We start from the raw sequence: 13,366 nt of genomic DNA, 5'->3' as shown, positions 1-13,366 counted from the left end.
TGTAATTGCATCGCTTAGATTCACCGTTTCAACAGACCCGGCCACGGAATATATGTTTATTTATTATATTATCCGTGTAATTGCATCGCTTAGATTCACCGTTTCAAAGCGGGGGATTTCAACCAACATTTAGAGAAATGTTATGAAAGTAAAAAGGAAATTATTGATGAGTAACAATGGTGGGTTTTGGGCTTTTCCTACTTAGATTGACCGATTGGACACAATTGTGTTGCGCATTGGGCAAAACAAACACAACTAAATGCTACAGTAAAAATTAACATTCTAAATTGTCGTTATTTTTATGATACAAATAAAACCTACTAATCTTTTGCACAAATATAAGGTTTCCATGCTTAATGTTCCTATTTCTTAAAGTTCATGTAAATATCAAAATAAATCTCGATATAAACATCAAAATAAATCTCAATATAAATATCAAAATTCGTTTGACTTTTATTCCGTCGGAATGAATAGTAAGTATACAATCCTGATTTCTTCGTAATTCATGTTATTTTAAATTCTTTTTTTTGACGTCGTGAAGCTTTCTGATATATTCTATAAAGCTTACGGTAAATTTCTAAAAGTCTATGTAGTCAAATTTTCAAATTAGGGTACACCAATGCGACACTTAACGTTTAAATAAGCAGAGAATCTGTCGATTGTTTTATATTAAGGTTTTCATCGGTTCAGTTAACTTTTCTTCAATTAAAATGTTGAATTCATCCTTATCCTATCTTACAATGATCAAATTTTTACCTTTTTTGCTGAAAATTCTAAAAAAAACCTAATTTGGGTTTAGCAATATCGAATCGTTTTAAAATAAATATATTCAGAGTTAAAGTTAAAAAAAAATAAAATGGCAATGAACAACAATATCGATTACAAAATTGAATTTTATCGTACTCATTGACATTTAAAAATATAAGGATGTTCAAAACTTCTTATTTACTTTGAATATGTAAAAATGGAAATTACATTGTCCCGAAAATCGAGGAATATATAGCTTGAATAAATTATAAATAAAATGTGCGACACCCTACTTTAAATAGTTGTTATAACGCTATTGTTGCAGACTAGTTTTCTCCGGTTCAATAGTTCTCTCTCGCTCTCTCTGTATCTCTCATCTTTTGTTAAAAACGTAGAGAGCGACTTCTAGGCTCTATATGGAACCTCATTCAATTTTATCCGCTCAGTTTAAACACAACTCCGGAAGTAAAAACACCTAAAACAGCGACGGCGCAACCCCGGGGCTTCGCCTCATTATTTTTCGGGGAATTACAAATAAATTTTACTTTTTGATTTGTTATAGAATAGATTACACGTTTTTTTAGAAAAGAAGATTTTTTCATCCATTTCAGATAAATATTGAAAAATCAACGATCATTTAACATTATCTAAACATTTCAGAAAAATAATCCCCCTCGGCCCCCCTTAGAATTCCAACAAAAAAAAACTAACTAAAGCCTGGAAATTTTATTTATAATAAATCTCAAATTGGTTCATTAGAAAATTCTTATCAAAAATATATTAATTAATTATATTCAGTTAAGAATTTTGTATTCTTTAGTATTTGCCAGATATTAAGAATTCCACCTCTCTAGTTCATTACGCCCTCAAAACCTTTAATTGTGAATGGCATTTTTTTGCACTCTGGGCTTATTTTTCTTGAAAATTCATTTCACACACAAAATAGCATATTTAATAAAAAATGGTGTGGTAATATTTTTACATTTTTCATTTATAATACAAAGACGAAAGAGAAAATATATCGATACATATACATATATATATGTATATATCAGTTGAAACGCAACAATCTTCTTATAACATTTTATTCATAAACAAATTGTTTCATGCTTTTATGCAATCATCAATATGAATAGATGTATATATTTTTAATGGTATATTAGATAGTTCTTTTTCTAACAGAAGTACCCATATGCAAGTTTGAGACTTAAATGACGATTTGAAACTCTTTAAATATATAGTTTTTGAAGATGCGTGATATGGTCTGGAAAATATAGGATAAAGTCTTAATAATTTCCCCTCGGTCTGCTTTCTCTAAAGCCTCATACTTTGTGCGTAACCCTGTGTTTTAAAGAAGAAAAAATGTTTGATTTTATTTGATTAAGCAATCATGGAAAATAGAGCCACTGCTTAACAAAGAGTTTATCAAGTGTAATTAGAAATCGTTTAAATTGAGCTTGTTAAATTGTTAAGCCTGTCAGTGAAATGTAATCTATCGATTCTTTACGCCACACTTGTAGAATGTTCCATTGATCCACAAATAATCTATCATTTAAAAATGTAAAATTTAGTAATTTTTGTAGAATTTCTTATTTTTATGAAAAACACCAAAGAAAAAAACGCAAACAAATGTTTAGTTAAAGATTTTTAATATCTTTTATTCTAAAAAAATATTGTATTTTTAAACAGAAGTTAAAAATTTCTAACTTCTCAGGTCAGACTGAGAATTAATTTCAATTTTGATGATTCCGTCACACATCTCAAATATCAATTCAATTCTTAAAAGCTTAAAACTTAAAAACCTTTTAAATTATTTTTGAAAAGATTAACGTTCGTGCTATTGATATAGAAAGAAAATACATTTTACATTATAAAAATAGATTATCTTCTTATCTTTGACAACCTAACTTTTTCTCGTATAATTCTAACACATTTTATTAAAAAATATTATTGAAAAATATACTCTCAAGTACATCGAGTGTTTTGTATTTATATGTCAAAACTAATAAAACATATAATAATATAATATTTTATTGATTTTAATAATAAGTGCATCTTGGTGAAACACATTTCTGTTAATAAAAAAATATATTTACTATAATTTATCAGAATTATAGTACAAACGTCAAACTTAAAACGTCGGATCGAGGTACCAACGTCGAACGTACGCTCGTTAGGCAAATTAAAAAAGGGTGGAAAAAGAACAGTTTTTATTGATATTACAAAAGTTCAGCTTTATTGTTTGAAAACTGTGTTCCGAAAAGAATTTTCTTTAACATTTTCATTTTTATTTGTTACCGAATTTTTTTGACTTTCCGAAGTTGACAATAGTTCGACGTTTAAGCTGTCATACTATTGTACAGTATAAACTTAGAATTTTTTTGAAATATTTATTTGTATTTTTAATTGTATAACCTCTTTTGTATTTTCAGATCTTATCGATAAAATGGCCACCTGGGGATACGGGAAAGATAATGGTAGTTAATTTTTTAAAATCTAAATACGTATTTTATTTTTGCTTTTTTACAATTTTTTTAAAACTTCTTTTTTGTTATAAGCATGTTAGCTCAACCTTATATCGAATTGTTCATTGTAGACTTGGAAGAAGAAAATCATCTCGTTATTTCAGCAAATCATGATATCCTTTGAGCAATGATAATTGTACTTTTTGTAATGATTTCCAAGCAATTTTTTATTTTAGATGAATTTGCAAACTCGTACAAGTATCGATATTCTGTATCACAGTACTATGTCTTATGTCTATAAAATAGTCTTGGATTCTGTCTTTCATATTTTTTCTGTATTCTATGTCAGCAAATATACCAATATGCAGTGTAGTTTATTGAAATCGGGATATAATTCAATTTCAATGCCTTATAATTAATTAGTATATACACCGAAAACTCTTTATTGTAGCCATTCAGTACCAGATACAGTATTGAAATATATATCAGTGTCTTTATTATTTCACCTGTAAACGATTGTGTATTAATTTATATGCTGACCAGGGTATTATATAACCTGTTCCGTTGATGTATCATCTGTGTTTGATTCGTTCCTTGTTAAATCCTGTGTCATGTATTCCATGGTTTGTGTATCCTTAAAGGGAGTGACCGGCTATGTAAGGTAGTTGAACTGAGTATGCAGTGTTGTGGAAAATTTCTTTTGAGACATATTAAACTTTTTAAAGATCTGTAAATCCTGAGTTTAAGCTCAATTTCGAAGTTCAAAACTCCTACTTTGGGAGTGCATACGTTTTCAGAATAGGATTTTTTTGAATAATCAAATAACGACGACATAAAATGTAAAAAAATCTACAATAAACTACAAACTTATGCATAGGAACATGTTGAGAAAATAAAAAATTAATCTCATCATCGCGAATAAGTAATCTTGTTCAATTATTAGGTTCTATTTTCTCATTATTCTGGTTTCTCATTATTCACAAAGATTTTCTCAGATTTTCTAGAATTATTATTGAAAAGACGACATTGGAAGAATTCGTAGAAATCTGCGAATCAATTTAAAGAAGATAAGAAATTCAATATAATCAGAAAAAGAAATAATCGATTTTAGCATTGATTTATTGACAAACTTCTTTTGAGAAATATGTTCCATCTAACTACACTACTGTATAATTTTTACTTTATTTTTCGTTGTCGTTATTTAATAATTAAAAAAAAAGTAGGAGTTTTGAACGTCGAATTTGCGCTCAAACTCAGGATTTACAGATTTTTAAAAAGTTTAATATGTCTCAAATGAATCCGAAAGAAGTTTTTCACAACACTGAATACTCAGTTCAACTACCTTAGATAGCCGGTCACTCCCTTTAACACTGGACCTAAAAACAAGTATTGTGTGTCCTGTATCCTTTACCCTGTATTCCATATAGGTCCTGACACCTGGGGAAAATGGTATCCAGTCTGTGATGAAGGGAAAAGGCAGAGTCCTATAGATCTTGTCCCGGAAACGTGTAGCGAGGATCCAACCCTACCTGCTCTGGTAGCAAAGTTCAGCAGGCTACCTCAACTCTCATTAGAAAATACAGGGATGAGCTGGAAGGTAGGAAGAGAAAAAAAATGAATTTATAAAGACCATACATTTTAAGAACTATTTTAATGCTGAATAGTTTTTACTCATTTTCTTTAATACCTATACAATGGTGAACTATATTTTTTAAGTACTATACGAGTGAGTTATATAGGTGAAGTATATACTATGTACTGTATGGGTGAAGTATATACTAAGTATTGTGCAGGTGAAGTATAGGTAAACTATATACTACGTATGTACTGTTCAGGTGAACTATTTACTATGTACTGTACAGATGCGCTTTATACTAAGTACTGTACAGATGAACTATGTATACCAAGGACTTTGTGCAGGTTAACTATATGCTATGTACTGTACAAAGGTGAACTAATATTTTGCACTGTACAGGTGATCTATATACTATACTATGTGCTGTATAGGTGATCTATTTACTATGTGCTGTATAGGTGATCTATTTACTATGTGCTGTATAGGTGAGCTATATACTTAGTATTGTTCAAGTGAACTAGTTACCAAGTCTTGTACAAGTGAACTATATATTATGTACTGTACAGATGAACTATCATCTATGTATTAGGTACTTTACAGGTGAACTATACTATGTACTATATATGTGAACTGTATACTTTTTATTCTACAGGGGAACTATGTACTAAGTACTGTACAGGTGAACTATATACTTTGTAATGTATACAGGTGCACAATATACTAGGTACTATACAGGTAAACTGTATACTATAGGTACTTAATCAGGTGAATTATATACTATGTACTGTATTGGTGAATTTTATACTATGTACTGAACAGGTGAACTATATATTATGTACTGTACAGGTGAACTATGTACCGGATGAGAGTAGTTTGACCGGTGGACCTCTAGGGAATGAGTACAAGCTTGTACAGATGCATGCACACTGGGGTAAAGTGGAGGGACGAGGGAGTGAGCATACTATTAATGGCAAGTAAGTATAATATCTTATTTTTCTTATTATTTTTTTTTCTTATTATTTTTATTTATTATCACGCCGAATATAGAGTATAGGACATTTCATTTATCTATATATATAAATTAGTAATCTCTGTTTGTCTGTCAGTTTGTTTGTCCGATCATAACTTATAAACCCCTGAACCAGTTTGTCTCAAATTTGGATTGGGGAATTCGAGAGAACCTCGGGAATGTTCTTAGCTTTCTTTTTATATTCTGAATTGTATGGGTCGACTTTAATCTGGGAAAATAACTAAAAGCACAAATTACGACCAATTGCTGGTAGTAAGTATGAGTAACCGGGGTAGCTTTTTCAATATTAAAGTATATATATTGAAATAAATTAGTAAGATTTGCTAAAATCAACAAATTAATGTCTTATCGTAAACAACAACAAAAAATCGAGGTTGCAGTGTGTATCATGAATTGTGTTTTTAGATTGGGGTGTTCGAATCAGAAAGAAATAGCAACAAAATATCAAGTGTGTGTATCAATCAATGTCTTAAAAGAGGAATATCAGTTTCCGAAATGAGAATATTGAAGTGTGTGTTTAATTTTTCTGTCAGAAAGGATATTGAGATTGGTCTGTGTACCAAATCAAAAATATGATAAAATATCAAGTGTGTGTATCAATCAATGCCTTAAAAGAGGGATATGAGTTTCCGAAATGAGAATATTGAAGCTATAAGTTTATCATCAGATTGATTATGATATCTTATGTTGCCTATTTTGACTCATTCTGTGTGGGTAACATCGTTGAAGTAAATGTTTCAAAGATGAGTCTAGAAACAGATACTTTTGTTTATTTTAGTACGAAAGAAACTGTCCGCTGAATAAATTAAAATAGATTAAATATTCACCTTATGGATGACCAAACACACAAATGATAGATATTCTCTCACACACATATTTACATTTGAAACGTGAAAAGTCTATTCAAGTTTTTTTTATCCACGTTAGAAAGGCATCATTATTTTTACTATTTAGTTTCTATTTTCATTAGTGAAAATTTAATATTGTTTTGATATTTGACATTTTTTAAACCTGATGTTATCGAGCTTGATATTTTACACAGAGTTAAGATACATCAAACAATCAAAGTGTGAAATGATAAAGGTTTATACCATCGGTTTCAAAGATATAGCGATTAAAAAGTAAGCATTTGAGACAAGCAGTTAGTTCCTTTTAATGTAGAATGTTTGATGGCGAACTCCATCTTGTCCACTACAACACTGGATACGGATCCTTTGAAGAAGCTGCAGATAAACCTGATGGTCTTGCTGTCCTGGGGATTTTCTTACAGGTAGATCAGATCAGAGCTGAGCTGAAAACTTTAGAATGGATATCCTTAATCCCGATCAGTTAATTAATCTGGAGATTAATAACAAGAGGAGAACATGCATTATTTAATCTTGAGATTAAGAAAAAGAGTGAATCAAGCATAATCCCGATATCCACCATTTAAAAGTTCCCAGCTCAGATCATATTTGTAATTAATGATAAAACATCTTAACACTGGAAACCTAGGACTAAACGGGAGGTTTCATTTATTTAATCCCGGGATAAAAAAAAACTAAAATTAATTCAAGCTGTCCATTCATAAATTTTCTGCTCATGACATGAACGTATCAGAAGCTTATGTGTAGTGTGTAAATATTTCATTAATATCGTAAAAAAAGCTAAAACGTATTAGCGATTATATCATTTGAATAATTACAGATTTCAAAATTTCAAGAATTGAATGATTACAGGTTCCTCTCTGTTAAGGTTGGAGAAAACTCTCATCCTGAGTTTGAGAAGATAACAAGCATGTTGGGAGATATTAAACTTAAAGGAGATTTGGTAGAACTAGCGGAGGAGTTGGATCCAGCTGGGCTTTTACCAGGTTCATATAGGTTTATAGATAACTAGCTTAAGTACCGCGGAGTTGCCTGTGGGGAAAAATTTAAATTTTAGAAATAAAAATTTCGATTTTTGAAAAAAAAATTGTTTAGCCTTTGTTACTCCCCTATCACCCATGGGTTCCCTCAAAAAATGTCAACCCATTCGGTCCAGCCGTTTTGCCAGCTATAGCTGACATATAAATGTATGAGTAAAGAGCTTTATTATGTAAATATATTCAGGAGGAAGTATAGTAAACAAGGCTCTCGGAAGCTGGGAAGTAATACTTAAAGCTAGAATCAGAATGAATTGTCAGTTTTCCGTTAAAATTGATTGCAGATGGAAGTTGTAAAGGAATTGAGTCTTTGTCACAAACTCTGAATTTATAATCTCTATGTCTTTGGAACCCAATGTCGTACATCTTTGATATTTCAAACTTATATCATTTGATCTAACAGAATTCATAGTTTGAAATATCTAAGGTCTACGAAAATGGAATCCAAAGATAAACGGTTTAGAAAAGTAGAGTTTGTGGCAAAGACTCAATTCCTTTTGTAAAGATTGATATCCTGTCAGTAGTATGTACACAGGTGGATTGTCAGGAAGTACTGGGTTTATCAAATTAAATAGTTAGGAAGAATTGTGGGTACATAAAGGTTGGTAGTAAAATAGAAGTGGGTACATAAAGGTTGGTAGTAAAATAGAAGTGGGTACATAAAGGTTGGTAGTAAAATAGTAGTGGGAATTGATGGTGAGGAAGTCTTGTTGGTACATGAAGATTGATAGTTATGGCAAGAAGTGTGAAGTGGGTTGTAAGTTAACAGATTATATAAGACCTTAATATTATTAGTGGAAAGTGAATGTTACTACACCTACCCTGGCTCCTTGACAACACCTCCACTTCTTGAGTCTGTAACCTGGCTTGTATACAGCACACCCATCTGTATTTCCAAGACTCAGGTTTAGATCATTAATCATATTCATATATATGTGCGTGTGTAGGCAATGCGTAGAATAATTTTAGTCTTTATTGCGTAGTTTCTATTTAGTGTTTACACTGGAGCACAATTCAGCCATGCTTTATCCGTTGTATAGTATTTACAGTTTATAGTTTAATTACCATGAACTGAACCTTATGTAATCGGTCATCTAACTACAAACTATCAGTTAATCTAATTTATCAATGTAATCAATGTCGTCAACCTAGTCATCTTGTAAGCTAGGCCTTCAATTTTCTTGTTGCTTGTTCCTTTGGTTACCCCCATATCCCCAGTCCTATTGTTACAGTTTCAAAAACATATTAAGACGCATAATACAATATTATAATTGTTTTTAATATATAAATAAAAACTGTCAAAATAAAATAAAATTTCAGAATTGTTAAAATAAGTTAATATATATATATTTTAAAGCCTGTTCTTGTTATTTAAAATATTTCAAACAAGTTTTGCTACAATGAATGGATTTTTTCTCATCTGACGAGGATGGATTTTAAAAATTATACATTTCAGGTCTTTATCTTTAGTGCCACTGCCAAGACATTATTTGTATACGTCTCCGCTTGGTTTGAACATATATAGTCGTGTTTTTTTAGAAGTCATATACATTACTTAACATTTTCTTCATTAATACATTATTCTGATACATTGGTGACCAAAATGACGCAAAACCCCCCCAAAAATTGAAGCAGTACTTCACACAAGCACACCCATCGTAAACACACAATGATTTTCATTTTTCTGTGTCATCTTATGCATAAACATCTTCCCATCTCTGCATTAATACTTCCAAAAACAGATTTTCTTCTGACATTCTATCTTTTAAACATTTTACTATCAAAGTCTAATATTTCAAAATATTACTTAGTATAAAGAAAACCTGTCGTTTCACCCTTTTAAAACATATTTGAATAATATTTGTATGTTGTTGCTTGAATGTTGTTTTGTAAATAGATGTTGAGCATGCGTAGCCTGAAGAACGTAGAGAATGATGATGGACAGGAGGATGAGGAGGGGTGTACCTGTGTACAGGATAACTACCGACCAGTTTGCTGCAGAGGAGAAAGAGTTGTCAGGATGATAAAACTATAATAAGAAGGTATTGAGCAGATCTCAAGGGGGTTTGTTTTAATATAATGCAAAAGTGATTCAGCAACAATTGCAAAGAATAATCAAAAATGTCGACTCATCCTTGAAGATTAATTGTCACACTGGAAAAAGGTTTGTGGTGCTACCACTGTAAAGAGTTTATAAAAGGTTTGTGGTGCTACCTCTCTATAGAGTATATAAAAGGTTTGTGGTGCTACCACTGTAAAGAGTATATAAAAGGTTTGTGGTGCTACCACTGTAAAGAGTATATAAAAGGTTTGTGGTGCTACCACTGTAAAGAGTATATAAAAGGTTTGTGGTGCTACCACTGTAAAGAGTATATAAAAGGTTTGTGGTGCTACCACTGTAAAGAGTATATAAAAGGTTTGTGGTGCTACCACTGTAAAGAGTATATAAAAGGTTTGTGGTGATACCACTGTAAAGAGTATATCGCTAGTTTCTACATTTTGTTACTAAAAGGATGAAATAATGCAATGAAATATAATACACACTTTTCTCTGAATAATGCAGCTCACATTTTAAAAATTCCAAGGAAGATGTGTTGACTGTTTTTTATATTAAAACAAAGTAGGCTCCGATGCTTCATGGGAATCCTTGTATTATGTGTATATTGTAGTATAAATATATCCTTGTATTATGTGTATATTGTAGTATAAATGTATCCTGACAGGTTCTTATCAATTTTTCATTGAGGTCTTCAATATCAATCCGGTTTCAAGTTTTAAATCATGAAATAATAAATATTCTATAGCGTTTTAATGTTTAAGCATGATCTTATTACATTAATCATGGATCGGACGATGTCTTGATTTTAAAGGCCTGATTCTTTATAATATCCTTTACTGTATTAATATAACCACTAGGGTTATGATATTATTTGAAATTATTTTCGCAAGAAAGGATTTAGTGAACTTGAAATGGAATTGTTTAATGTTAAGTTGTTTATAATCCCTATGACTTTGCAACCTAAAGTCGTAGACCTTCAATATTTACTGCTAAGAATTTTATTAGTTCAAATATTAAAGGTATACGCACCATCAGGTTGCAAAGATTTAGGAATTAGAGTTTTTGGCAAGAACTCAGCTCCTTGCTATCAATAGATAAACCTTTCAGGAAGGAATTGAGTTTTTGTCACAAACTCAAATTTTGTAATTCCTATATCTTTGCAACCTGATGATGTAAACCTTTAATATTTTAAACTTAGACTATGTGATCTAACAGATTTCATAGTTTGAAATATCTAAGGTCTACGACATCGGGTTCCAGAGATATAGTGATTACAAAATTAGAGTTTGCGACAAAAACTTATTCCTTAGCACGTTAGACTTCTTAAGACTTTTTAATTTCAAATGGTAAGCAATGCATTCTTTAAAAGGAATAGTTTTAGGATTTTTTCTTACTACTAGAGAATCTCATTTAATTTTACCATTTACGACCGCTTACAGGCTAGTTAGTTTGAGCTAAGAAATGTTTTATTTACTTTCTGTGAAATTTCTTTCATCATTTGCTTATACAGACTATAGCTTATATATCTCTATTAGACAATAGCTTATATAGCTCTATGTAGGTTGTTTAAGATCTAGCTTATATAGCTCTATATAGGTTGTTTAAGATCTACAAGGCTATAGCTTATATAGCTCTATGTAAGTTGTTTAAGATCTATACAGGTTTCAAGTTTCAGTCTCATTTACATCACTCATAAACAAACCCAGGAGTAAACAGACTTGTTTATATACTTTCAACTTTCAAGTTTATTCGTCAAAAACAAGATGATGAAGTCATTTAATATCTTTACACAACACAGCTTTTTTCTTGTTATCTCTGTATATATATATGTGTATATATATTTTTAAATTCAATTTCAGCTAGTATTTAAACATCTATAAATAAATTTGGCTTGTCTGTCTGTTTGTTTGTCTGTCGTCAAAACGGCTGAACCGATCGGGCCCAAATTTTTTGTGGGACATCACGTGACCACAGGGAAGGTTTATGAATGATCAAAATTTCAAATATTTGTCTCCATCAAAATTCGATCTTGATTAAATTTTGAAAATTTTGAAAATCCACGACATTTTTTGTGAAAATCCGCTAATTATTTTTGTTTTGTTTTACGATGTACACAAAGAGAACATGTTCACAATTAATTTAGGAGATGGGCGCGAAGCGCCTTCTAAGGCTAGTATATCATATTCCTTTAAGTTTGGTTTGGTAATTGATCTGATGCTTTAATTACGGAAATAATCTTATTTTACTTTTTGATAACATGCATTTTTTTAGAATTTTTCCTAAAGTGTTTCTTAATGATTTTAAGATAATTTACAAAGTTCGTTTTCTAATTATATTTAACAAAAAGTGTTTTTTTTGCAAAAATTTTGAAAATATTTGTTATGATATAAGAAATCGATTGCATATCTTTATGAATTATAAAAGAAATATATGTTATAAGTATTGTATAGTAGATATAACACATCCACGCCTGAACCAAATACACCTAGAATTTCACGTGTTAGAAAGATATTTTGTTACTGATTCAAAATTACGCTTATTTTTTTATAGCATTTTAATGAAAAAGTTGAATTTAGCATACTTTGAATGTTGTAGCAATTTTTGTAAATAAACAATGGTAACCTTTTGCAATTTCTCGATTTTTCTTTTGATTTTTCATAACTATTTTTTAATACGTTTTCTGACCTGATCTTCTTTATGTAATTTTTAGCTTTGGTTTGATTATTTTTCAATGTATTTTTAATATCTTTTAATTCTAATTTTCAACATATTCTTTATTGATATTCTGTTGCTCCTCTTTGTTCTCAATCTTAAAAAAACTTTTCTTTTTAATTCTTTTTTATCCCATCCTTTTCAATTTTTCTTTTTTATTTTCATCTTTTTTCTCTATTCTTACAATCTACGTTTCTGTTGTTTCTTTTTTTCTTTATGTTTAATTCTTACTTGCAAAATATTTGAAATTTTTGTTCTAGATGTACTGCATGAGAAGCCTGTACACCTGTAAACCTGGTGTACATATACTAGACAACTACCGTCCTCCCTGTCCTCTTCGGTCCAGATTAGTTCGTCGTGCTCCATCCTATCCCAGACAAATCTATCCTTGGAGATATCTTCTTCTAGTTGGAATATTCTTATTCATAACCTGCATTTTACTAACCGGTGGAATTCTTTTTGTATCTTTATGATTTTTTAGAGAACGACACTCACATATTTTTCTACACGATCACGATTTTTTCTATGCATTTAGAATTTTATATATTATGATACAACAATTTTTTTGTAAAAGTTGATGAATTTTTGTATGTTACAGTTTCTTACTTTCACAATTATGATTTTTCTGATTTTTCAACCATTATCGTTTTTTTAAAACTTGCATTTTACTCCAAAGTGATGATAAAGTAGTATGATTAAAAGTTTTATAAACGTTGGATTGCAGTTTGAATAATATCCAAAAATCTGAAGTTGAGCCTTGGGATACATTTTGTTTATTCCAAACGCTCAATTTATAGATTTATTATTTTTTTTGTGTAAAATTTGTCACTTTTAATTGGTTTCCTTGTATTTTAATAATTCCTTTGATCAAAAC

The 13,366-nt window shown here is 30.2% G+C and overlaps 1 protein-coding gene across 2 annotated transcripts; it reads left to right on the top strand.

The window, feature by feature from the left end:
* The first annotated feature begins 3,179 nt into the window (after positions 1-3,179).
* On the top strand, positions 3,180-12,796 carry LOC111704415 (carbonic anhydrase). Of its 2 annotated transcripts, XM_023476652.1 has the most exons (9): positions 3,180-3,224; positions 4,640-4,809; positions 5,635-5,762; positions 6,980-7,088; positions 7,553-7,670; positions 8,517-8,626; positions 9,619-9,763; positions 11,924-11,949; positions 12,753-12,796. In XM_023476652.1, exons 1-7 carry the CDS (start codon positions 3,194-3,196, stop codon positions 9,754-9,756), a joined length of 804 nt encoding a protein of 267 aa, XP_023332420.1. In that variant the 5' UTR covers positions 3,180-3,193; the 3' UTR covers positions 9,757-9,763; positions 11,924-11,949; positions 12,753-12,796. The 2 variants fall into 2 exon arrangements, with proteins under 2 accessions (XP_023332420.1, XP_023332419.1); XM_023476651.1 differs by lacking the exon at positions 11,924-11,949.
* Positions 12,797-13,366: the final 570 nt, after the last annotated feature.

This window comes from Eurytemora carolleeae, unplaced genomic scaffold (genome assembly GCF_000591075.1).
Source record: "Eurytemora carolleeae unplaced genomic scaffold, Eaff_2.0 scaffold362, whole genome shotgun sequence".
NCBI lineage: Eukaryota > Metazoa > Arthropoda > Copepoda > Calanoida > Temoridae > Eurytemora > Eurytemora carolleeae.
This window is presented reverse-complemented; position numbering and strand designations above follow the sequence as displayed.

Bases quoted from the DNA above. Each gene is read 5' to 3' on its own strand.
- LOC111704415 (XM_023476651.1), top strand. From the start codon at position 3,194: ATGGCCACCTGGGGATACGGGAAAGATAATG. The intron at 5,763-6,979 runs GTAAGTATAATA...CTTTTAATGTAG, and splicing joins GAGCATACTATTAATGGCAA to AATGTTTGATGGCGAACTCC. The intron at 7,089-7,552 runs GTAGATCAGATC...CTCTCTGTTAAG, and splicing joins TCCTGGGGATTTTCTTACAG to GTTGGAGAAAACTCTCATCC.